This window comes from Balaenoptera borealis (assembly GCF_965194805.1).
Source record: "Balaenoptera borealis genome assembly, chromosome: 3".
In the NCBI taxonomy this organism is placed as follows: Eukaryota; Metazoa; Chordata; class Mammalia; order Artiodactyla; family Balaenopteridae; genus Balaenoptera; species Balaenoptera borealis.
The window spans coordinates 176093611-176120554 of NC_138866.1; the positions used below are offsets into that span (position 1 = coordinate 176093611).

Consider the following 26944-nt stretch of genomic DNA (forward strand, 5'->3'; position numbering starts at 1 on the left):
GGGCCACTGGCAGTGGTGTTTGGCCCTTCTGCTATTTAAATAACCAAAAGAGTCTTCCCTCCCAGGGACCCTGAAAATCAAAGGTGATGTTGCAGTCCATTCACAGCCCCACTGCTTCCCAGGTGTCCTCATAATGTCACAAGAGATAAACGAACTGGCCTAAGGACAAGGACTTGAGTTCTGACCAGACTTGTTGGTCTTCAGTTGGTCACCAGGTGTTTATTTAGTGCTCCCAGACCTAGGGCATGTAAGGGCAAACACTGTCTGACAATGACCTTCATTCGCATCATTAGGATTAAAGAGAGAGACCAGCTGCTCTAGGAAGAGTCCTGCCAGTAGAGAGAGAGAGGGAAGGGGTCTGAGGTCAAGGTGGCCCCTCCCCTCATCATGTATGTGTGCTGCCTTCCTTACTTCAGCACATCCGATTCTTATCCCCGCCATCCTTTTGACTAGGGAACCACCCTGACCTTAAGGTGACTTCTGCAGACATCTAAGCTCATTCATAACATGGATCTTATTAACGTAACTCTCAAGGGATCATATGATTCTGAAGTCCTTGCAGACCATTTCATTGCAGTCTTCTGTGAACCAGTAACATATTTGAAATGTAGCAGTTTTCCCAACTGTAAAATCTTATTCCCAGGAGAAACAGTATAGTGGGGCTTGGCTTAGGGGGAAAAAACTCTTTCAGTCACTCTTTTTCCAGATGCCTTTTTTCTCTCTGTGGGTGTTGCTTCTGTAACTGAGATAGTCTGGTGTATTTATGCAATTTTCTTTTCTCTGTAAAACACATCTGCCAACAGGGTCCTGTGCTTTGCCAAAAAAATCAGCCTGTTTTTAGACATTTAAGTCTGCTATGTTTACACAGAAGTAAAACTGGAGATAGGGAAGGTCCTGGAATGGGCATTTAATCCATCCGAGCCAGGTCTATCCTCTCTAAATTTAAAGGCCTCCATTCTTACTTTGATGAACTATGCTGGTACATAACAGTCTTTACTTTCAGGAAATGGGGAGTTAGCCAGTTAAGATATTTACTAAGTCACTGGCTGTAAAGTTATTGATTTTGGTCACTCTAGATTGCTCAGGCTTTGATTTCATTCTTTTAGGTAAGTATCATGATTTGGTTGGAATCTCTAATGTGTCTCTGTATGGCCCCGTGTGAGAGAGCTGACCTTCCCAGAGTGTCTAATTTATTCTTTTTATTTTATTTATTTTTAAAAATTTTTATTGGAGTATAGTTGATTTATAATGTTGGGTTAATTTCTGCTGTACAGCAAAGTGAGTCAGTTATATGTATACATATATCCACTCTTTTTTAGATTGTTTTCCTATATAGGTCATTACAGAGTATTGAGTAGAGTTCCCTGTGCTATACAGTAGGTCCTTATTAGTTATCTATTTTATATATCATAGTGTGTATATGTCAATCCCAATCTCCCAATTTATCTCTCCCCCTCTTTCCCCCCAGTAACCATATGTTTGTTTTCTACATCTGTGAGTCCGTTTCTGTTTTATAAATAAGTTCATTTGTACCGTTTTTTTAGATTCTACATGTAAGTGATATAATATGGTATTTGTCTTTCTCTGACTTAGTTCACTTAGTATGACAATCTCTAGGTCCATGAATAGAGTTCTCTTATTTGTTATCTATTTTATATATAGTAGTGTGTATATGTCAATCCCAATCTCCCAGTCTAACTTATTCTTAGAGGCCAGCTGATATCTGGACAGAATCAATCCATTTCTACTATTTATTACATACTAGTAATCTGCATTAGAAAATATAAAGCTTCCTTCTCCAGCAGCTTAAAAGCTACAGTTGGATGGGTTGGATGGAAGTTGAGCACTGGAGTAGGAATTCAGCTTACTCCAAAGAAGGACATCTTTTCTGTTGGAACGGGGAGATCAGAAGATGCAGATATGTTTAAGGAATGGGGAAGAAAGTTGAGGAGACTTTATTCTGCCCCCCGCTTTGTTTCTCTCATACACACACACACACACAGACACAGACACACACATACGTGGAAGTCTTTATTTCTCTACAAAGCAGGAAGCAAAGTTGTCTGCCAGGAGTGAAGAAAGAGGCGGCAGGAGAAGGGTTTGCGCAGAGCGCTGAAGGCTGGCATCACTGTTGTGAGCGACAGGAAAGAGCTGACTTGACACACACAAAGGAAGGGCTGGGCAGGGTTGAAGTTGGAGATGCTGAGTTTGTAGTGGAAGCAGTCAGCATCTGGGAGTAGAAGGAGAGAAGATAGATCTTTGGTTAGATCTGGGCCTGCTGTGTTGTTGGGGTTTTTATTAAAAGGACAAGAAGGCAGAGGGGTTGAGGGTATGAGAACATAGTTGAAGTTAGGGATCATTGATTCATTCATCCATTAAGCAAATATTTATGAAGCAGCCATGGGAGACAGGGTGGCTGGCTAGGGAAGGAGGTGAAGTCAGGAGTAAACGGAGAGGTAAGGAGGTAAGAAGCCTCAGGAAGTCAAGGACCAACAGAGGAAGTGAGGGCATGAGCAATCTGGAAGGATGATAGTGGAAGCCGGTGTGTAAATAGCTCAGTATGTGTGCCAAGCGTTATTTTAGATTTTTGGGGTAAATTAACTCATTTAACTCTCACAGTAACTATATGAGAAAAGACTATTATTCTTCATATTTTACAAGCATGGGAAGGTTAAGTAACTTGTCCAAAGTCTCCCCACTATTATAGAGCTGAAATTTGAACCCAGATAGTCTGGCATCAAAAAGCCCAGGTTTTCACACACTGTACTTATACTGCCTCTAGGAAGGTGTGATCAGAATGGGTGCAGAATGTTAAAGGTGGGGTGGTTCCAGGTGATTACCCCATACTGAAGACATCCTTAGGAGAAAGGGGCTAAATCCCGGTATAGACGAACATCCCTGAAGGCAAGATCGTAGGTGCATTATCCATGTGATTCCTGTGGGGAGAGAACACTGGGCTAAAAGCATTCACGGGTGTAGGCTGGTGATTAGAAGGCCAGTGGATGACAAATGGAGAAGTGGAGATGGTCATACAATCAGATGGCCTGAGTCTGAAAGAAAGCTCCAGGGTTATTCTATGTGAGTAGAGGAGGAATAGTTTGGAAATGCCATTATTGGGGAAAGAAAAAGCGAATCCCTCCTCCCAGCCCTGCAGCCTGAGGGACTGGGGAGCTGTGTTCTTAGGGACGAGCCAGGCTTCAGCTAAGCAGGCAGATGGAAGGAGGATTCTCCCCGTGAGCTGAAGATGCTTGAGGGTTTATTTTCTATACTGCAGAGTTCCAGGGATTTGGGACGGAGGAGGGTGTGGGGAGCCTGGATCAAGGCATAAGAACACAGAGGAAATTGGAATGAGAGCAGGGCCAAGGATGGGAGATGGAAGGGGCCAACATGTTGGGTGATGACAGACCTGGGCGGATTGTTTGCCTTCAAGAGTCCAAGTAGGGCCCTGGTGCGAAGTTGCATGGACCTCCATGCAGGCCAAGGCCCAGGTCATGATTGTTGTCCAAAGGGCTCGGGTTGGCCTTCCATCTGAGCCAGGCCAGTGAACGTGCTTTCCACAGACCATCAGCTTTCCTTTAGCCATGGCAGCAAGCTGTGAATGGGCTTATTCTGAGTGACACTCTCTCCCTGTCCAGCATAGAGCTCCATGACAGTCTGGTGAAATGCAAGGACCCCTTTTCAGAATAATAATTTAAATGCATAAAATAAGATGCCCAGGGTTACAAAGGCAACCAATTTTATGTACATAGGTGATCAGAATATGAAAAATGAATTTGTGATATAGAAATATACATGCTGTATTATTGACACATTCTAAAATAAGAACTAGCTACAGGTCTAATATAATTTCAAAGTAATGATGAGCAAAAGGAACGAAACTGGGTCATTTATAGAGACATGGATGGACCTACAGACTGTCCTACAGAGTGAAGTAAGAGAAAAACCAATATTGTATATTAACCCTTATGTGTGGAATCTTAAAAAATGGTATAGATAATCTTATTTGCAAAGCAGAAATAGAGACACAGACGTAGAGAACAAATGTATGGATACCAAGGGGGAAAGGGGGTGTGGGATGAATTGGGAGATTGATACTATGTATAAAATAGATAACTAATGAGAACCTACTGTAAAGCACAGGGAACTCTACTCAATGCTCTGTGGTGACCTAAATGGGAAGGAAATCCAAAAAAGAGGGGATATACAGATAGCTGATTCACTTTGCTGAACAGTAGAAACTAACACAACATTGTAAAGCAACTATACTCCAATAAAAATTTTTTTAAAAGGCATCAAATAAAATATCTAACAATAAAATAAACTGAATTAAAAATAATGATGAGCATAAATAATTTATTGAGCTATAAGGTAAAATGAAGATATCTGATTTCTACCAGTGACATAAATGCCAGGTATTGCTAATACTGCTGTGGCTTGTTGAATGAATGTGTAACAGCGTGAAACGTGATATCTCAGTGAGTGAAAATAAATACGTGATATTTTCCCACCCAAATCCACAGTCTCTGAATTCTACTCACAGACCCTTTGGGGCATGAGGACCCCAGAGTAAGAACCCCATAGAGGAAACACACACATAGGACCTAATTCTTGATATGCAGACAGTTTAGGACTTCTGGCTTTTCCCATTCTACTATAGATGCCTAAAAACGTTGAGAATTGTTGCTTTTGTGGGTGGACCTCATTCATAAAGGTTTGTGAATACAGTGTACTTGTCAGATCTGTAAATCAGATCTTCAAATCAATTTGTGCCCCTCACTATGTAGAGTCAAATCTGGACCAGAGCCTGGGACAGACACATGTCATTGGAGTTCCACTGATGCCCGTCCTTACAAGCCCCTCCTTTACTCTGCGCTCCAGATCTTCTAGAACGGGCATTCTCAACCTTAGCACTGTTGGCATTTGGGGATGGATACTTGTCTGCTGTGGGGCCTGGCCTGTGCACTGAGAGATGTTTGGCATCCCTGGCCTCTGTCCACTGACGGCAGTAGCATTATCCCTTAAGTCATGACAGAAATGTCTCCAAACACTGTCAAATGTCCGCTGGGAGGTAAAATCACCCCCAATTTGAGAACTATTGCTCTAGAACACGGTTTCAGCTGTTAACCCAAGAGTAGTAGCCACTCTCTGCTATGGCCATTGTCAACTGCAGAGGAAGACACTTTTACTGCACGTGTCAAAACGGCATCCCGTCCCCTTAATGTCACATTAACCTCTTACTAATAATACAGAGAAACGTTCACACATTGAAGGGACTTCTCATTCCAGTCATGGAAAGAGAACCTTTTATTTTCTTAACCATTCTTAAATTGAAGTACAGTTAATTGACAGTATTGTGTTTCAGATTACAGCAAAGTGATTCAGTTATATATAAATATTTTTTCAGATATTTTTCCATTATAGGTTATGATATTGAAATGTAGTTAAGATATATCTTATATCTTAATATAAAGATATTGAAATATAGTTCCCTATACTATATAGCAGGTCCTTGTTTAACTTATATAGTAGTGTGCATATGTTAATCCCAAGCTCCTAATCTGTCTCTCCCCCCATCCCTTTTGGTAACCATATGTTTGTTTTCTATGTTTGTGAGTCTTTGTTTTGTAAATAAGTTCATTTGTTTCATTTTTTTAGATTCCACATATAAGTGATATCATACGATATTTGCTTTCTCTGACTTACTTCACTTAATATGATAATCTCTACGTCATCAGTGTTGCTACACATGGCATTATTTCATTTGTTTTTATGGCTGAGTAATAATTCCATTGTGTATATATATCACATCTTCTTTATCCACTCATCTGTCGATGGACGTTTAAGTTGCTTCCGTGTCTTGGCTGTTGTGAATAGTGCTGCTATGAACACTGGGGTACATGTATCTTTTTGAATTAGAGTTTTGTCCAGATATATGCCCAGGACTGGGATTGCAGGATCATATGGTAACTCTATTATTAGTTTTTTAAGGAACCTCCATACTGTTTTCCACAGTGCCTGCACCAATTTACATTCCCACCAACAGTGTAGGAGGGTTCCCTTTTCTCCACACCCTCTCCAGCACTTATTATTTGTAGACTTTTTGATGATGGACATTCTGACTGGTGTGAGGTGAGACCTCATTGTAGTTTTGATTTGCATTTCTCTAATAATTAACGATGTTGAGCATTTTCTCATGTGCCTGTTGGCCATCTGTATGTCTTCTTTGGAGAAATGTCTGTTTAGGTCTTCTGCCCATTTTTTCATTGGGTTGTTTATTTTTTGGATATTGAGCTTTATGAGCTGTTTGTAGATCTGTAAATAAAGCTGTTGTCAGTTGCATCATTTGCAAGTATTTTCTGCCAGTCCATAGGTTGTCTTTTCATTTTGTTGATGGTTTCCTTTGCTATACAAAAGGTCCCGTTTGTTTATTTTTGTTTTTATTTCCGTTACTCTAGGAGATGGATCCAAAAAAATATTGCTACAATTTATGTCAAAGAGTGTTCTGCTTATGTTTTTCTCTAGGAGTTTTATAGTGTTCAGTCTTACATTTAGGTCTTTAATCCATTTTGAGTTTATTTTGTATATGGTGTTAGATAATGTTCTAATTTTAATTCTTTCACATTAAGCTGTCCAGTTTTCCCAGCACCACTTATTGAAGAGACTGTCTTTTCTGCATTGTATATTCTTGCCTCCTTTGTCAGAGATTAATTGACCATAAGTGCTTTGGTTTATTTCTGGGCTTTCTATCCTGTTCCATTGATCTATATGTCTGTTTTTGTGCCAGTACCATACTGTTTTATTTTAATTATTATTTATTTATTAATTTTAAAGTAGGTCCTTGCTGGTTATCTGTTTTAAATATAGCAGCATGTACATGTCAATCCCAAACTCCCAATCTGTCCTTCCCCGCTGGTAACCATAAGTTCATTCTGTAAGTCCGTGAGTCTGCTTCTGTTTTGTAAATAAGTTCATTTGTATCATTTTGTTTTTAGATTCTGCATATGAGCAATATCATATGGTATTTGTCTTTGTGTGACTTACTTCACTTAGTATGATAATCTCCAGGTCCATCCATGTTGCTGCAAATGGCATTATTTCATTCTTTTTAACGGCTGAGTAATACTCCATTGTATACACGTACCACATCTTCTTTATCCATTCCTCTGTCAATGGACATTTAGGTTGCTTCCATGTCTTGGCTATTGTAAATAGTGCTGCAATGAACATTGGGGTGCATGTATCCTTTCAAACCATGTTTTTCTCTAGATACATGCCCAGGAGTGGGATTGCTGGATCATATGGTAGCTCTATTTTTAGTTTATTAAGGAACCTCCATACTGTTTTCCATAGCGGCTGTATCAATTTACATTCCCACCAGCAGTGTAGGAGGGTTTCCTTTTCTCCACACCCTCTCCAGAATTTATTGTTTGTAGACTTTTTGATGATGGCCATTCTGACTGGTGTGAGGTGATATCTCATTATAGTTTTGATTTGCATTTCTCTAATAATTAGCGATGTTGAGCATCTTTTCATGTGCCTCTTGGCCATCTGTATGTCTTCTTTGGAAAGATGTCTATTTAAGTCTTTTGCCCATTTTTTGATTGGGTTATTTGTTTTTTGGATATTGAGTCGCAGGAGCTGTTTGTAAATTATGGAGACTAATCCCTTGTCAGTTGCATTGTTTGCAAATATTTTCTCCCATTCTGTGGGTTGTCTTTTCATTTTCTTTGTGGTTTCTTTTGTTGTGCAAAAGCTTTGGAGTTTAATTAGGTCTCATTTGTTTATTTTTGTTTTTATTTCCATGACTCTGGGAGACGAATCGAAAAAGGTATTTATTTCTGCAATTTATGTCAAAGAGTGTTCTGCCTGTGTTTTCCTCTAAGAGTTTTATAGTATCCAGTCTTACATCTAGGTCTTTAAATTAAAAAAAAAATTTTTTTTTACTTTATTTATTTTTGGCTGCATTGGGTCTTCGTTGCTGCGTGTGGGCTTTCTCTGTTTGCGGCGAGCGGGGGCTACTCTTCATTGCAGATGCGGGCTTCTCATTGTGGTGGCTTCTCCTGTTGCGGAGCACAGGCTCTAGGCACGTGGGCTTCAGTAGTTATGGCACACGTGCTCAGTAGTTGTGGCTCAGGGGCTCTAGAGCGCAGGCTCAGTAGTTGTGGCACAAGGGCTTAGTTGCTCTGAGGCATGTGGGATCTTCCTGGACCAGGGCTTGAACCCGTGCCCTCTGCATCGGCAGGTGGATTCTTAACTACTGTGCCACCAGGGAAGCCCACATTTAGTTCTTTAATCCATTTTGAGTTTATTTTTGCATATGGGGTTAAGGAATGTTCTAATTTCATTTTTTTACATGTAGCTGTCCAGTTTTTCCAGCACCATTTATTGAAGAGACTGTCTTTTCTCCACTGAATAGTCTTGCCTCCTTTGTTGTAGACAAATTGACCATAGGCACATGGGTTTGTTTCTGGGCTTTCTATCCTGCTCCATTGATCTCTGTTTCTGTTTTTGTGCCAGTACCATATGGTTTTGATGACTATAGCTTTGTAGTATAGTCTGAAGTCAGGGAGCATGATCCGCCAGCTCCATTCTTTTTCCTCAAGTTTGTTTTGGCTATTCAGGGTCTTCTGTGTTTTCATACAAATTAAAAATTTTTTTGTTCTATTTCTGTGAAAAACGCCATTGGTAATTTGATAGGGATTGCATTGAATCCATACATTGCCTTGGGTAGTATGGTCATTTTAGCAATATTGAGTCTTCCAATCCAAGAATATGGTATATCTTTCCATCTCTTTGTGTTATCTTCAATTTCTTTCATCAGTGTCCTGTATTTTTCAGAGTACAGGTATCTTGCCTCCTTAGGTAGGTTTATTCCTAGATATCTTATTCGTTTTGATGCAGTGGTTGCATTTGATGGATTGTTAACTTCTCTTTCTGATAGTTCATTGTTAGTGTATAGAAATATAGTAGATTTCTGTATATTAATTTTATGTCCATTCATGAGCTGTAGTAGCTTTCTGGTAGTGTCTTTGGGATTTTCTATGTATAGTGTCATGTCATCTGCAGACAGTGACAGTTTTACTTCTTCTTTTCCGATTTAGATTCTTCTTACTACTTTTTCTTCTCTGATTCCTGTGGCTAGGACTTCCAAAACTATGTTGAATAAAAGTGGCAAGAGTGGCACCCTTGTCTTGTTCCTGATCTTAGAGGAAATGCTTTCAGCTTTTCACTGTTGTGATGTTAGCTATGGGTTTGTCATAAATGGCCTTTATTATGTTGAGGTAGGTTTCCTCTATGCCCATTTTCTGGAGAGTTTTTATCATAAATGGATGTTGAATTTTATCAAAAGCTTTTTCTGCATCTGTTGAAATGGTCATATAGTTTTTATTCTTCAGTTTGTTAATCTGGTGTATCACATTGATATGCAGATATTGAAAAATCCTTGCATTCCTGGGATAAACCCCACTTGATCATGGTGTATGATCCCTTTAATGTCCTGTTGGATTCTGTTCGCTAGTATTTTGTTGAGGATTTTTGCATCTATGTTCATCAGAGATATTGGCCTGTAGTTTTCTTTTTTTGTGACATCTTTGTCTGGTTTTGGTATCAGGGTGATGGTGGCCTCATAGAATGAGTCTGGAAGTGTTCCTTCTTCTGCAGTTTTTTGGAATAGTTTCAGAAGGATAGGTGTTAACTCTTCTCTAAATGTTTGTTAGAATTCACCTGTGAAGCCATCTGGTCCTGGTCTTTTTGTTTATTGGGAGTTTTTAATTCACAGTTTCAATTTCAGTACTTGTCATTGGTCTGTTCATATTCTCTATTCTTTCCTGGTTCCATCTTGGGAGATGGGGAATCTTTCTAAGAATTTGTCCATTCCTTCTAGGTTGTCCATTTTATTGGCATATAGTTGCTCATAGTAGCCTCTTAGGATCCTTTGTATTTCTGTGGTCCAAATTGTAACTTCTTTTTCTGATACTGATTTGGGCCCTCTCCCTTTATTTCTTGGTGAGTCTGGCTAAAGGTTTATCAATTTTGTTTATTTTTTCAAGGAACCAACTTTTGGTTTCATTGATCTTTTCTATTTTCTTAGTCTCTATTTCATTTATTTCTTCTCTGATCTTTATGATTTCTTTCTACTAACTTTGGGTTTTGTTTGTTTTTTCTCTAGTTGCTTTAAGTGTAAGGTTAGGTTGTTTATTTGAGATTTTTCTTGTTTCTTGAGGTAACCTTATATTGCTATAAACTTCCCTCTTAGAACTGCTTTTGCTGCATCCCATAGGTTTTGGATCATCATGTTTTCGTGTTCATTTGTCTCTAGGTGTTTTTTGATTTCCTCTTTGATTTCTTCAGTGATCCATTGGTTGTTTAGTAGCATATTGTTTAGCCTCCATGTGTTTGTATTTTTTGGCAGGTTTTTTTTCTTGTAGTTGATTTCTAGCCTCATAGCATTCTGGTTGGAAAAGAATCTTGATATGATTTCAGTTTTTTAAAGTTTACTGAGGCTTGCTTTGTGGCCCAGCATGTGATCTATCTTGGAGAGTGTTCCATGTGCTCTTGAAAAGAACACGTATTCTGTTGCTTTCAGATGGAACACTCTATAAATATCAATTATGTCCATTTGGCCTAATGTGTCTTTTAAGGTATGTGTTTCCTTATGGATTTTCTGTTGGGATGACCTGTCCATTGATGTAAGTGGGGTGTTAAAGTCCCTCCTACTATTGTGTTACTGTCAGTTTCTCCTATTGTGTCTGTTAACATTTGCCTTATATGCTGAGGTGCTCCTATATTGGGTGCATATACATTTACAATTGTTGTATCATCTTCTTGGATTGAGCCCTTGGTCATTATGTAGTGTCCTTCCTTGTCTCTTGTAACAGTCTTTATTTTAAAGTCTATTTTTTCTGATATGAGAGTATTGCTATTCCAGCTTTCTTTTAATTTCCATTTGCATGGAATACCTTTTTCCGTCGCCTTACTTTCAGTCTCTGTGTGTTCCTAGATCTGAAGTGGGTCTGTTTTACACAGCATATATACGGGTCTTGTTTTTGTATCCATTCAGCCAGTCTGTGTCTTTCAGTTGGAGCATTTAATCCATTTACATTTGAGGTAATTATCAAAGTGTAATTCTTATTGCCATTTTGTTAATTGTTTGGGATTTGCTTTTGTAGGTCTTTTTATCCCTTTCTTCTTTTGTTCTTTTCTCTTCGGAAATGATGACTGTCTTTAGTATTATGTTTGGATTCTTTTTCTTTTCTGTGTGTATATCTATTATGGATTTTTGTTTTGTGGTTACCATGGGGTTTTGGTATAGCAGTCATGTATACATGATTATTTTAAGCTGCTGATCTCTCAATTTGAAATGCATTGTAAATACCCTGCATTTGTACTCTCCTTCCCTCATAATTACTGGCTTTCTTATCATATTTTATATCTAATTGTTTTGTGCATCCCTTAACTGCTTCTTGTGGATACAGATGATGTTACTACTTTTTTTTGGATTCAGGAGAAACATTTATTTGCTGAGGCAGCCTACTTGTAAAATAATGTATAAAGTACTTTACTTGATAACAAGCTAACTTTTACATTAGAAATTTATGTAAAGTAGTAATGATTCTACTGTATGCTAGGAACATCAGTAATAATTATAAACGATATTCAAACTACATCATCTACACTGGATATACAATTCTTCTAAAAATTGGTACAGCAATTTTCAGCTTGGAGAGCTCTTAAAAATAAGTTGGATAATCATTTGCCTTTATAATATAAAGTAGCACTAAAAGACCACCCTTATCTTTTCCCCACTGATCTCCCCTGTTTAACAGTCAGTTACCTGGAATTCTATCACTAACGACTTAGTCTTGTTGAAGTAGATTTCTAGGCCCAAGATGGAGTCACTCCTGCTCAGGGTGATGCATCAGCAAACCAAAACTTAGGTTTCTTTTGCATCCCTGTAAATACTCCTCCACTTGACCAGAAATGCACTATATCCACTCAGCCAGTCACCAAACACCAAGCCAACAATGGGCTCTATACTTATCTCCTGTTCCTTCTTACCCTAATCAAGGCCTCAGCCAACATGTTTACTATGTTTCTATTTCTGTTTTGTTCTTCCTTGTTCTTTATTCTTTTGTTTTTAACATCTTTATTGGAGCTTTACAATCGGTGTGTTAGTTTCTGCTTTATAACAGAGTGAATCAGCTCTACATATACATATATCCCCATATCTCCTCCCTCTTGCATCTCCCTCCCACCCTCCCTATCCCACCCCTCTAGGTGGTCACAAAGCACAGAGCTGATCTCCCTGTGCTATGTGGCTGCTTCCCACTAGCTATCTATTTTATATTTGGTAGTATATATAAGTCTATGCCACTCTCACTTCATCCCAGCTTACCCTTCCCCCTCCCTGTGTCCGCAAGTCCATTCTTTACGTTTATATCTTTATTCCTGTCCTGCCCCTAGGTTCTTCAGAACGGTTTTTTTTTAGATTCCATATATATGTGTTAGCATATGGTATTTGTTTTTCTCTTTCTGACTTACTTCACTCTGTGAAGTAAAGTGGTCCATCTAGGTCCATCCACCTCACTACAAATAATTCAATTTCGTTTCTTTTTATGGCTGAGTAATATTCCATTGTATATATGTGCCACATCTTTACCCATTCATCTGTTGATGGACACTTAGGTTGCGTCCATATCCTGGCTATTGTAAATAGAGCTGCAATGAACATTGTGGTACATGACTCTTTTTGAATTATGGTTTTCTCAGGGTATATGCCCAGCAGTGGGTTTGCTGGGTCATATGGTAGTTCTATTTTTAGTCTTTTAAAGAACCTCCCTAGTGGCTGTATCAATTTACATTCCCACCAACAGTGCAAGAGGGTTCCCTTTTCTCCACACCCTCTCCAGCATTTATTGTTCATAGATTTTTTCATGATGGCCATTTTGACTGGTGTGAGGCGATACCTCATTGTAGTTTTGATTTGCATTTCTCTAACTATTAGTGATGTTGAGAATTCTTTCATGTGTTTGTTGGCCATCTGTATGTCTTCTTTGGAGAAATGTCTATTTAGGTCTTCAGCCCATTTTTGGATTGGATTGTTTGTTTTTTTCATATTGAGCTGCATGAGCTCCTTGTCAGTTTTGGAGATTAATCCCTTGTCAGTTGCTTCATTTGCAAATATTTTCTCCCATTCTGAGAGTTGTCTTTTCGTCTTGTTTATGTTTTCCTTTGCTGTACAAGTTTCATTAGGTCCCATTTCTTTATTTTTGTTTTTTGGTTTTTTTTAAAATCCTATTTATTTATTTATTTATTTTTACTGTGTTGGGTCTTCGTTTCTACGCGAGGGCTTTCTCCAGTTGCAGCGAGCGGGGGCCACTCTTCATCGCAGTGCGCAGGCCTCTCACCATCGCAGCCTCTCTTGTTGCGGAGCACAGGCTCCAGACGCGCAGGCTCAGTAATTGTGGCTCACGGGCCTAGTTGCTCTGCGGCATGTGGGATCTTCCCAGACCAGGGCTTGAACCCGTGTCCCCTGCATTGGCAGGCAGACTCTCAACCACTGCGCCACCAGGGAAGCCCTATTTTTGTTTTTATTTCCAATTCTCTAGGAGGTGTTTCAAAAATGTTCTTGTTTTGATTTATGTCAAAGAGTGTTCTGCCTATGTTTTCCTCTAAGAGTTTTATAGTGTTTGGCCTTATATTTAGGTCTTTGAACCATTTTGAGTTTATTTTTGTGTATGGTGTTAGGGAGTGTTCTAATTTGCTTCTTTTATATGTAGCTGTCCAGTTTTCCCAGCACCACTTCTCTCCATTGTATATTCTTTCCTCCTTTATCAAAAATAAGGTGACCGTATGTGTGTGGGTTTATCTCTGGGCTTTCTATCCTGTTCCATTCATCTATATTTATGTTTTTGTGCCAGTACCATACTGTCTTGATTACTGTAGCTTTATAGTATAGTCTGAAGTCCGGGAGCCTGATTCCTCCAGCTCCATTTTTCTTTCTCAAGATTGCTTTGGCTATTCGGGGTCTTTTATGTTTTCATACAAATTGTGAAATTTTTTGTTCTAGTTCTGTTGAAAAATGCCATTGGTAGTTTGATAGGGATTGCATTGAATCTGTAGATTGCTTTGGGTAGTATAGTCATTTTCACAATGTTGATTCTTCCAATCCAAGAACAGGGTATATCTCTCCATCTCTTTGTATCATCTTTAATTTATTTCATCAGTGTCTTATAGTTTTCTGCATACAGGTCTTTTGTCTCCTTAGGTAGGTTTATTCCTAGGTATTTTATTCTTTTTGTTGCAATGGTAAATGGGAGTGTTTCCTTAATTTCTCTTTCAGACTTTTCATCATTAGTGTATAGGAATGCAAGAGATTTCTGTGCATTAATTTTGTATCCTGCAACTTTACCAAAGTCACTGATTAGCTCTAGTAGTTTTCTGGTAGCATCTTTAGGATTCTCTGTGTATAGTATCATGTCATCTGCAAACAGTGACAGCTTTACTTCTTCTTTTCCAGTTTGGCTTCCTTTTATTTCTTTTTCTTCTCTGATTGCTGTGGCTAAAACTTCCAAAACTATGTTGAATAATAGTGGTGAGAGTGGACAACCTTGTCTTGTTCCTGATCTTAGTGGAAGTGGTTTCAGTTTTTCACCATTGAGAATGATGGTGGCTGTGGTTTTGTCACATACGGGCTTTATTATGTTGAGGTAAGTTCCCTCTATGCCTACTTTCTGGAGGGTTTTTATCATAAATGGGTGTTGAATTTTGTCAAAAGCTTTTTCTGCGTCTATTGAAATGATATGGTTTTTCTCCTTCAATTTGTTAATATGGTGTATCACATTGATTGATTTGCATATATTGAAGAATCCTTGCATTCCTGGGATAAACCCCACTTGATCATGATGTATGATCCTTTTAATGTGCTGTTGCATTCTGTTTGCTAGTATTTTGTTGAGGATTTTTGCATCTATGTTCATCAGTGACATTGGCCTGTAGTCTTCTTTCTTTGTGACATCTTTGGTTTTGGTATCAGGGTGATGGTGGACTCATAGAATGAGTTTGGGAGTGTGCCTCCCTCTGCTATGTTTTGGAAGAGTTTGAGAAGGATAGGTGTTAGCTTTTCTCTAAATATTTGATAGAATTCACCTGTGAAGCCATGTGGTCCTGGGCTTTTGTTTGTTGGAAAATTTTTAATCACAGTCTCAATTTCAGTGCTTGTGATTGGTCTGTTTATATTTTCTACTTCTTCCTGGTTCAGTCTCAGAAGGTTGTGCTTTTCTAAGAATTTGTCCATTTCTTCCAGGTTGTCCATTTTATTGGCATATAGTTAACTTGCAGTAATCTCTCATGATCCTTTATATTTCTGCAGTGTCAGTGGTTATTTCTCCTTTTTCATTTCTAATTCTATTGATTTGAGTCTTCTCCTTTTTTTCTTGATGAGTCTGCTAATGGTTTATCAATTTTGTTTATCTTCTCAAAGAACCAGCTTTTAGTTTTATTGATCTTTGCTATAGTTTCCTTCATTTCTTTTTCATTTATTTCTGATCTGATCTTTATGATTTCTTTCCTTCTGCTAACTTTGGGGTTTTTTTGTTCTTCTTTCTCTAATTGCTTTAGGTATAAGGTTAAGTTTTTTATTTGAGATGTTTCTTGTTTCTTGAGGTAGGATTGTATTGCTATAAACTTCCCTCTGAGAACTGCTTTTGCTGCATCCCATAGGTTTTGGGTCATCGTGTTTTCATTGTCATTTGTTTCTAGGTATTTTTTGATTTCCTCTTTGATTTCTTCAGTGATTCTTGGTTATTAAGTAGTGTATTCTTTAGCCTCCATGTGTTTGTATATTTTACAGATTTTTTTCCTGTAATTGATATCTAGTCTCATAGTGTTGTGGTCGGAAAAGATACTTGATACAATTTCAATTTTCTTAAATTTACCAAGGCTTGATTTGTGACCCAAGATATGATCTATCCTGGAGAATGTTCCATGAGCACTTGAGAGGAAAGTGTATTCTGTTGTTTTTGGATGGAATGTCCTATAAATATCAATTAAGTCCATCTTGTTTAATGTATCATTTAAAGCTTGTGTTTCCTTATTTATTTTCATTTTGGATGATCTGTACATTGGTGAAAGTGGGGTGTTAAAGTCCCCTACTATGATTGTGTTACTGTCCATTTCCCCTTTTATGGCTGTTAGCATTAGCCTTATGTATTGAGGTGCTCCTATGTTGGGTGCATAAATATTTGCAATTGTTATATCATCTTCTTGGATTGATCCCTTGATCATTATGTAGTGTTCTTCTTTGTCTCTTGTAATAGTCTTTATTTTAAAGTTTATTTTGTCTGATATGAGAATTGCTACTCCAGCTTTCTTTTGATTTCCATTTGCATGGAATATCTTTTTCCATCCCCTCACTTTCAGTGTGTATGTGTCCCTAGGTCTGAACTGGATGTCTTGTAGACAGCATTTGTATGGGTCTTGTTTTTGTATCCATTCCGCCTGTCTATGTCTTTTGGTTGGAGCATTTAATCCATTTACATTTAAGGTAATTATTAGTATGTATGTTCCTATTACTATTTTCTTAATTGTTTTGGGTTTGTTATTGTAGGTCTTTTCCTTCTCTTGTGTTTCCTGCCTAGAGAAGTTCCTTTAGCAGTTGTTGTAAAGCTGGTTTGGTGGTGCTGAATTCTCTTAGCTTTTTCTTGTCAGTAAATGTTTTGATTTCTCCATTGAATCTGAATGAGATCCTTGCTGGGTAGAGTAATCTTGGTTGTACGTTTTTCCCTTTCATCACTTTAAATATATCCTGCCACTGCCTTCTGGCTTGCAGAGTTTCTGCTGAAAGATCAGCTGTTAGCCTTATGGGGATTCCCTTGTATGTTATTTTGTTCCTTTTCCCTTGCTGCTTTTAATATTTTTTCTTTGTATTTAATTTTTGAGAGTTTGATTAATATGTGTCTTGGCGTTTTTCTCCTTGGATTTATCCTGTATGGGACTCTGTGCTTCCTGGACTTGATTAACTATTTCCTTTCCCATAGTAGGGAAGTTTTCAACTATAATCTCTTCAAATATTTTCTCAGTCCCTTTCCTTTTCTCTTCTTCTTCTGGGACCCCTATAATTCGAATGTTGTTGTGTTTAATATTGTCCCAGAGGTCTCTGAGACTGTCCTCAATTCTTTTCATTCTTTTTTCTTTACTCTGCTCTGCAGTAGTTATTTCCACTATTTTATCTTCCAGGTCACTTATCCGTTCTTCTGCCTCAGTTATTCTGCTGTTGATTCCTTCTAGAGAATTTTAAATTTCATTTATTGTGTTGTTCATCATTGTTTGCTCTTTAGTTCTTCTAGGTCCTTGTTAAACGTTTCTTGTATTTTCTCCATTTTATTTCCAAGATTTTGGTCATCTTTACTATCATTACTCTGAATTCTTTTTCGGGTAGACTGCCTTTTTCCTCTTCATTTGTTTGGTCTGGTGGGTTTTTACCTTGCTCCTTCATCTGCTGTGTATTTCTTTGTCTTCTCATTTTGCTTAACTTACTGTGTTTGGGGTCTCCTTTTCACAGGCTGCAGGTTTGTTGATCCCGTTGTTTTTGGTGTCTGCCCCCAGTGGCTAAGGTTGGTTCAGTGGGTTGTGTAGGCTTCCTGGTGGAGGGGACTAGTGCCTGTGTTCTGGTGGATGAGGCTGGATCTTGTCTTTCTGGTGGGCAAGACCATGTCTAATGGTATGTTTGGGGGTGTCTGTGACCTTATGATTTTAGGCAGCCTCTCTCCTAATGGGTGAGGTTGTATTCCTGTCTTGCTAGTTGTTTAGCATAGGGTGTCCAGCACTGTAGTTTGCTGGTCATTGAGTGGATCTGGGTCTTAGCGTTGAGATGGAGATTTCTCAGAGAGCTTTTGCTGTTTGATATTATGTGGAGCCGGGAGGTCTCTGGTGGACCCATGTCCTGAACTCAGCTCTCCCACCTCAGAGGCACAGGCCTGACACCCAGCTGGAGCACCAAGACACTGTCAGCCACATAGCTCAGAAGAAAAGGGGAAAAAAAGAAAGAAAAAATAAAATAAAGTTATTAAAATGAAAAATAATTATTAAAAATAAAAAAACTTAAAAGTAATAAAAAAAGAAGAAAAAGAAAAAAGAAAGAAAGAAGAGAGCAACCAAACCAAAAAACAAATCCACCAATGATAACAAGCACTAAAAACTATACTGAAAAAGAAAAAAAAAACCTGACAGAACCCTAGGACAAATGGTAAAAGCAAAGCTATTCAGACAAAATCATACAAAGAGGTATACACACTCACAAAAAGAGAAAAAGGAAAAATATATATATAACTATATATAGGGAAAAGAGGAAGAGAGCAACCAATAATCAATAAACAAATCTACCAATGATAATAAACTCTAATTACTAAACTAAGATAAACATAAAACCAGAAACAAGTTAGACATTTGCAGAAAGCAAAACTCAAGTCTACAGTTGCTCCCAAAGTCCACTGCCTCAATTTTGGGATGATTCGTTCTTTTCAGGTATTCCACAGATGCAGGTACATCAAGTTGATTGTGGAGATTTAATCTGCTGCTCCTGAGGCAGCTGGGAGAGATTTCCCTTTCTCTTCTTTGTTCGCAGAGCTCCCGGGGTTCAGCTTTGGATTTGGCCTTGCCTCTGTGTGTAGGTCGCCTGAGAGTGTCTGTTCCCCACCCAGACAGGACAGGGTTAAAGGAGCAGCTGATTAGGGGGCTCTGGCTCACTCAGGCTGGGGGGAGGGAGGGGTACGGATGTGGCGTGAGCCTGCAGGCGGCAGAGGCCAGCGTGATGTTGCACCAGCCTGAGGCGCACCATGTATTCTCCCGGGGAGGTTGTCCCTGGATCACAGGACCCTGGCAATGGCGGGCTGCACAGGCTCCCAGGAGCGGAGGTGTGGAGAGTGACCTGTGCTCGCACACAGGCTTCTTGGTGGCGGCAGCGGCACCCTTAGCGTTTCATGCCCTTCTCTGGGGTCTGCGCTGATAGCCGCAGCTCTTGCCCATCTCTGGGCTCGTTTAGGCGGTGCTCTTAATCCTCTCTCCTCACGCACCCCGAAACAATAGTCTCTTGCCTCTTAGGCAGGTCCAGACTTTTTCCCGGACTCCCTCCCGGCTAGCTGTGGCGCACTAGCCCCCTTCAGGCTGCATTCACGCAACCAACCCCAGTCCTCTCCCTGCAATCTGACCTCCGACGCCCGAGCCTCAGCTCCCAGCCCCCATCCGCCCCAGTGGGTGAGCAGACAAGCCTCTCGGGCTGGTGAGTGCTGGTTGGCACTGATCCTCTGTGCGGGAATCTCTCCGCCTTGCCCTCTGCACCCCTGTTGCTGCGCTCTCCTCTGTGGCTCCAAAGCTTCCCCCCCGCCACCCCCGTCTCCACCAGTGAAGGGTCTTCTTAGTGTGTGGAAACTTTTCCTCCTTCACAGCTCCCTCCCAGAGGTGCAGGTCCTGTCCCTATTCTTTTGTCTCTGTTTTTTCTTTTTTCTTTTGCCCTACCCAGGTACGTGGGGAGTTTCTTGCCTTTTGGGAGGTCTGAGGCCTTCTGCCAGCATTCGGTAGGTGTTCTATAGGAGCTGTTCCACATGTAGCTGTATTTCTGATGTATTTGTGGGGAGGAAGGTGATCTCCACATCTTACTCCTCCACCATCTTGAAGGTCCCCTGATGTTACCAGTTTCGTCTTTTAACTTCCCTATTAATTTACCTGTTGGTGAGTTCCTGCCTTTACTGTATGTTAGCCTTTACTGGTGAACCTTTCCATTTCATAATTTTCTTGCTTCTAGACGTGGCCTTTTTTTTCCATCTAAAGAAGTTCCTTTAGAATTTGTTGTAAAGGTGGTTTGGTCGTGCTGAACTCTTCTAGCTTTTGCTTATCTGTAGAGCTTCTGATGTCTCTGTCAAATCTGAATGAGAGTCTTGCTGGGTAGAGTATTCTTGGTTGTAGGTGTTTTCTTTTCATCATTTTAAATATGTCCTGCCACTCCCTTCTGGCCTGCAGAGTTTCTGCTGAAAAAACAGCTGATAACTTTATTGGAATTCCCTTGTGTGTTATTTTTTGCTTTTACTATCCTCTCTTTGTCTTTAATTTTTGTCAATTTGATTACTGTGTGCCTGTGTGTGTTCCTCTTTGGGTTAATCCTGTATGGTGGGGGTCCCTAACCCCCAGGCTGCGGACCAGTATCAGTCTGCGGCCTGTTAGGAACCGGGCCACACAGCAGGAGGTGAGCGGCGGGCCAGCGAGCGAAGCTTCATCTGCTGCCCCCATCTCTGCCCATCACTCGCGTTACTGCCTGACCATCCCCCAACCCCCATCCCCCATCCCCATCCATGGAAAAACTGTCTTCCACAAAACTGGTCCCTGGTGCCAAAAAGGTTGGGAACTACTGCTGTATGGGACTCTCTGCACCTCCTGGACTTGGGTGACTGTTTCCTTTCCCAGGCTAGGGAAGTTTTCAGCTGTTATCTCTTCAAATATTTTCTCAGGCCTTTTCTTTCTCCTTCTGGGACCCCTCTAATGTGAATATTAGTGCACTTGATGTCATCCCAGAGGTCTCTTAAATTGTCCTCATTTTTTTTTCATTCTTTTTTCTTTGTTCTGTGACACTGATTTCCACTACTCTTTCAGCTCACTGATCCATTCTTCTGCCTCATTTATTCTACTGTTGATTCCTTCTAGCGCTCCATTTCAGTTATTATATTCTTCAAGTCTGGTTTTTCTTTATATTTTCTAACTTCTTTAAAAACTTCTAACTTCTTGCTCTGTGCATCCATATTCTTCTCCCGAGTTCTTGGATCATCTTTATGATCTTTACTCTGAACTCTTTCTCAGGTAGATCACCTGTGTCCACATTACTTAGTTCTTCTGTGGTTTTATGTTGTTCCTTTGTCTGAAACATATTCCTCTGCTACCTCATTTTGTTTAAATCTCTATTTGTATTTTATGTATGTGGTGGGTTAGTTACGTTTCTTGACCTTGGAGAAGTGGCCTTCTGTAGGGGATGTCCTGTGTGTCCCCTCTTGTTACCCAAGGGCCAGGGGCCAGCTGGTCCCAGGGTAGGGTCTGGCCTGTGTTTGCGGACTCCATTACGTAGGCTTCAGGATTGTAATTTCCTCGCTTCTGGTGTCTGTCCCCTGGTGGGTGAGGCTGTTCTAGAGGCTTGTGCAGGCTTCCTGGTGTGAGGGGCTGGTGCCTGCCCACTGGTGGGTGGAGCTGCATCCTGGCCCTCTTGTGGGCAGGGCTGCGTCTAGGGGCATGGCTAGAAGTGGCTGTGGTCTCAGGAAGTCTTTAGGCAGCCTTTCTACTGATGGGTGGGGCTGTGTTCCTGCCCAGTTAGTTGTTTGGCGTGAGGTGTCCCAGCACTGGAGCCTACAGGCTGTCGGGTGGGTCCAGGCCTTGGTGCTAATGACCCAAGCAAGATATCATCCTACAGGAGAGCGCAGGCACATGAATACTCCCCAATATGTCCGCCACCAGCTTTTATGTCCCCAGAGAGAGCCACAGCCACCCCTTTCCTCCCCTGGAGACCCTCCAAGACCAGCAGGTATGTCTGTCCCAGGCTCTGTGAAGTTACTGCTTTTGCTTTTTGTCCCATTGAGTGTGAGATTTTTGTACACCTTTAACAGTGAAATCTGTTTCCCCCAGTCCTGTGGAGCTCCTGAAATTAAGCCCCACTGGTCTTCAAAGCCAAATGCTCTTGGGGCTCCTCTTCCTAGTACCAGACCCCCAGGCTGGGGAGCTGACATGAAGCTCAGAACTCTCACTCCTGTGGGGGAGCCTCTGCACTATAATTATTCACCAGTTTGTGGGTCACCCACCTGGGGGGTATGGGATTTGATTATATCACCAGTGCTGTCTTATTGTGGTTTCTCCGTAATGTCTTTAGTTGTAGAAGTTTTTTGGGTTTTTTTTTTTCTGGTAGGTTCCAGTCTTTTTTACTGATGGTTGTTTAGCAGTCAGTTGTGATTTTGGTGTGTTTGTGAGAGGAGATGAACACAAGGTCCTTCTACTCTGCCATCTTGGTCTAATCCCACTATTGTCTTTTTAGTCTCTATTTCATTTATTCTGCTCCAATCTTTGTTATTTCCTTCCTTCTACTAACTTTGGGCTTCATTTTTTTCTTTTTCTAGTTCCTTGAGGTGTCAAATTAGGTTTATTCATGGACTTTCTTGTTTCATCATGTAGGCATTTATCACTATGAACTTCCCTCTTCCAACAGATTCTATTGCATGCCATAAGTTATGGTATATATTATTTCTTTTTTAATATTTATTTATTTATTTATTTATTTAGGCTATGCCAGGTCTTAGTTGTAGCACTCAGGATCTTCGTTGTGGCATGCGGGATCTTTAGTTGAGGCATGCGGGCTTCTTAGTTGTGTCATGCAAACTCTTAGTTGCAGCATGCGTGCGGGATCAAGTTCCCCGACCAGGGATTGAACCCAGGGAAGTCCTTGGTATGTATTATTCCTTGACTTCTCTTTTGACTCCTTGGTTGTTCAGGAGCATGTTTATTCTCCATATATGTGTGAATTTTCCAGTTTTCTTCTGTAATTGATTTCTACTTTTATACCATTGTAGTCAGAAAAGCTGCTTGACAAGATTTCAGTCTTCTAATTTATTAACACTTGTTTTGTGACCAAACATATTACCTGTCCTGGAGAATGTTTCCTGTACATTTGAGAGGAATCTATGTTCTGTTGCTTTCAGATGGAATGTTCTGTAAATTTTAAACTACATGTTAGACCAGATAGACTTAAGCCCAATGTTTCCTTATTTTTCTGTCTGTATGATCTCTTCATTGTGGATGGGGGAGTACTGAAATCCCCTAATATTACTGTATTGCTCTCTATTTCTCCCATCTGTTAATATTTGCTTTAAATATTTAGATGTTCCTATGTCAGGTGCATAAATATTTACAAATGTTATATCCTCTTGATGAATTGGTCCTTTATCATTATATAATGACATTTGTTTGTTAAGGTATAAATACAGCTACTCCAGCTTGCTTTTGTTTTCCATTGTGTGGAATATCTTTTTCCATACCTTTACTTTTAGTCTCTGTGTGTCCTTAAAGCTGAAGTGAGTCTCTTATATTTTATTTATTTTTTTGCCCATGCTGCTCGGCTTGCTTGATCTTCGTTCCCCAACCAGGGATCAAACCCAGGCCCTGGCAGTGAAAATGCTGAGTCCTAACCACTGGACCATCAGGGAATTCCCCTGAAGTGAATCTCTTTTAGGCAGCATATAGATGGGTCATTTTTTATATCCATTCAGCCAGTCTGTCTTTTAATTGGAAACTTTAGTCCTTTTACATTTAATGTAATTACTTATAGGTATGTACTTATTGCCATTTTGTTAATTTCTTTCTGGTTGTCTTGTAATCCCTCTGTTCCTTTCTTCTCTTGCTCTCTTTACTGTCTGATGATTTTCTGTAGTGGTATGGTTAGTCTTTTCTCTTTATATTTTGTGTATCTACTATAGGTTTTTGCTTTGTAGTTAGCAAAGCAAAACTACTCACTTTATATAAATGAGATTTATATAAAACAACTTACAACAGTCCATTTTAAGTTGATAACTTATTTTCCAATGCTTTTGATGTCACAGTATACATCTTTTATGTATCCATTAACAAATTATATATAGTTATTTTTACTACTTTTCTCTTTTAACCTTCCTACTGGCTTAATAAGTGATTAACCACCCCACTGCCTTTATGAAATTAGATTATTCTGAATTTTACTGTATACTTACCTTTACCAGTGAGATTCATAATTTCATATGTTTTCTTATTACTAATTATCACCTTTTCTTTTCAGCTTGAATAACTCCCTCTTAACGTTTCTTGTAAGGCTGGTCCAGTGGTGATGAACTTCTTTTGCTTTTGCTTGTCTAGAAAACTCTTTATCTCTCCTTCAGTTCTGAAGGACAGTTTTCCTGGGTAGAGTATTGTTAGTTGGCAGTTTTTTTCTTTCAGCTCTTTACATCTATATATCACGCCACACCCTCTGGGCTGCAAAATTTCTGCTGAAAAATCTGTTCATAGTCCTGCAGGATTCCGTTGTACATAACAAATTGTTTTTTTCTTGTTGCTTTTAAGATTCTCTCCTTGTCTTTAACTTTTGATACTTGAATTACAATGTATCTTCCTTTGGGTTCATCTCATTTAATAGTCTCTGGGCTTCCTGGATCTGGATCTAGGTTAGGGAAGTTTTCAGCCATTATTTCTTCAAATGAGTTTTCTGCCCCTTTCTTCCTCTTTTGGGATCCCTTTACTTGATGTTGTTTCATAAACTACCTTCATTCACACTTCTTCATTCTTTTTTCTTTTTGCTGTTCTGATTGGGTGAGTTCCACTGCCCTGGCTTTGAGTTCAGTGATCCTTTTTTCTGCTTCATCTAGTCTTCTGAACCACCTCTATTGTATATTTTTCAGATCAGTTATTCTTCAGCTCTGTCAGTTTTATTTGGTACTTTCTTATATTTTCAGTCTCTGTTGAAATTCTCATTCATGGATTGTTCTCCTGAGATCAGTGAGCATCTTTATCACCATCTTTTGAGCTCTTTATCAGGCAGATTACTTATCTCCATTTCATTAAGGCCTTTGTCTGGGGTTTTATCTTGTTCTTTCCTTTGGAACAGTATTCCTCTGTTTCTTCATTTTCCTTGACTCTGTGTTGGTTTGTATATGTTAGATAAAACAACTACTTCTCCCAGTCTTGAAGGAGTGGCTTTGTGTAGGAGATGAATCTTATTGTTCAACTCTGCCCTAGCTCTTGGTTGTCTCTCAAACCTTCGTGATTGTCCAAGAAGCCTACTTTATTCTTAACCAGGAGTTGAGTGTGTTCCGACCTGCCAGGGGGAGGATTTCAGTCAGCACTTAGATTCAGGCTGATTGGAAGCCAGACCCCCAGGCAGCAGCTTTTATAGCATTCAAATACATCTCTTTCAGGAGAAGACTGGGAGATGGGCATTTCTGTCTGCTCCCTCTGCTTTTGAACCCTATGATGATAGCCAGTTAAGAACTATTTCTTTGTTTGATACCATCCTGATGAACCCATGAAGACAAGGCCCATTGGCCACAAGAGCCACACTATCAAAGGATGTGTTCTCTGGGTGGCGGACACAAAGGCTAGGGTGTCAGGTGTATACGTAAGCCCCTTTCTTGGAGACACCACGACCTGGAGTGGGCAGAGGGAAAGCATGATGGTGGCACCTGCTGGCCATAGTCTTTGGAGAGCATTTCAGTTGGCCTTTAGTTGTGTGTTCAGTTAGAAGTCTGCTCCTCAGGCCAAAGCTTTAAGATAAACAAATTGGGTGCTTTTCAGCTGGCTGCCTCTGCACTGGGCTGTGGTGGGTAGCCAGGTGAGTCTGTGTGAGCCCTTTAGGAACTGTTTCTCAGCTCACTCATAGCCTCTGGATCTCATGTATGTAAGCCCTGGTGTCTTTCAAACTTGGATATTTCAGGGCTCACCTCTCAGGTGCAGGTCTTGAAAGTTAGGGTGCCTGATGTGGGGTTGAACCCCTTTGCTCATCAGGGATAAGCTCAGAGTTGTCAGTTCCCTCTTGATTGCAGGTTGTTGCATTAGGTTTATGATGAGATTGTCTCAGCTTCTCCTACCTCCTACAATGTGGGTTTTTTCTCTGTTGCCTCATATGTAGAAGTCAGCTAGTTTTGGGGTTTCTTTCAGGGGAAGAAGTTCTGTACGTAGCTGTAGATTTGGTGTGTCCATGGCAGGAGGTGAGCTCAGGATCCTCTTAGGTCACCGTCTTGAACTGGGACCCTATCTCTTATTTTTTTGATGAGAATCATCCTAACAGGTGTGAGTGATATCTCATTATGGTTTTGATTTTTGTTTTCCTGATGAATAGTGATACATAGCACCTTTTCATATATCTGTTGGCCATTTGTATATCTTCTTTGGAGAAATACTTGTTGAGGTCCTTTGCCTGAGAGGGGCTGGAGGCAGCTCACAGACCACTGTAGGGTCCACAGCCAGGACTGATGTCTGTCGACATCAATACATGGGTGGGCAAGGCTCCTCCTGGGTCCCTTGGTAGACCCCACAGTTCTCTCAAAGTCACTTTTGTTCATGGATAAATGCCAACTTTTTGTTGGTGGACAGGGGAGTGAGGGATATTTTTTATATGGCCATGATGCTAATGTCATTCCTCAACCTTCTTATTACAGTGTTAGTTGTAATATACACACACACACACACACACACATGTAATTTGCTCACATGGGAGTATATATATCAGATGAAGTCCCAGAATGACTAGATCAAAGGGTATATGCAGTTTTCATTTTGATACAAATTTCTCTTTATCAAAGTTTACACTCTACCCCACAGTATATGAGAATGCCTATTTCCCCAAATCCTGACTCTGATTTTACCAAAGAGTAAAATCAAAATTTGATTTTGTGAAACGAAAAAATTCATTGTGGATCTACTTTGCAATTATTAAGAGTAGGCCTAAGCTTTTCCTCCATTTAAGAGAGATTTACATTCCCCTGCGTGTGGACTATCCATATTCCCTGTGCATTTTTCTATTTGGGGTTTTGGTCATTTGCTTATTGGGTCACTGGAGCTCTGTCCTTTTGGATAGGGGTGACAAATAGTTAGAATATCTTTTTTTTTCTGTTAGAAACCAAGGTGGCTTAGGTAAGAAACAAAAAACTCAATTTTTCAAAAGAGACAGTCACTTCCAGCCCATCTGGTGAGGACTAGAAAGGGTTCCAGAATCCGCATATTTGCACCTCAGTGCAGGCAAAGCCCTTTCGTGGAAATATGCTAAAGGCCCTCTGTGGATCCAGTTTCCCTTCCAGCTGGGTGATCCTCAAGCTTTGGCTTTACTGGAAAATGATTTGGACCCAGATTACAACTTAATAGGCAAAATCGCTAAATGAAAGCAGAAAGTGAAGAGTGACCT

General features: G+C 40.0%; 1 protein-coding gene and 1 long non-coding RNA gene across 3 annotated transcripts in view; both read left to right on the forward strand.

Moving 5' to 3' along the window:
- Nucleotides 1–26944, forward strand: part of LOC309625729 — a 553067-nt gene that overhangs the window by 511418 nt on the left and 14705 nt on the right. The gene's annotated exons all lie outside the window — the stretch shown is intronic.
- Nucleotides 1–26944, forward strand: part of LOC309625679 (coiled-coil domain-containing protein 3-like) — a 63773-nt gene that overhangs the window by 26255 nt on the left and 10574 nt on the right. Inside the window, exon 3 of one of the 2 annotated variants that reach the window (XM_082385744.1) lies at nucleotides 22306–24645. The exons of the other annotated variant lie outside the window; for it this stretch is intronic. Within the exon in view, the coding sequence (XP_082241870.1) occupies nucleotides 22306–22369 (64 nt within the window). The 3' untranslated portion in view covers nucleotides 22370–24645. Of the gene's footprint in view, nucleotides 1–22305; nucleotides 24646–26944 lie in introns of those variants that run through there. 2 annotated transcript variants of the gene reach the window in all.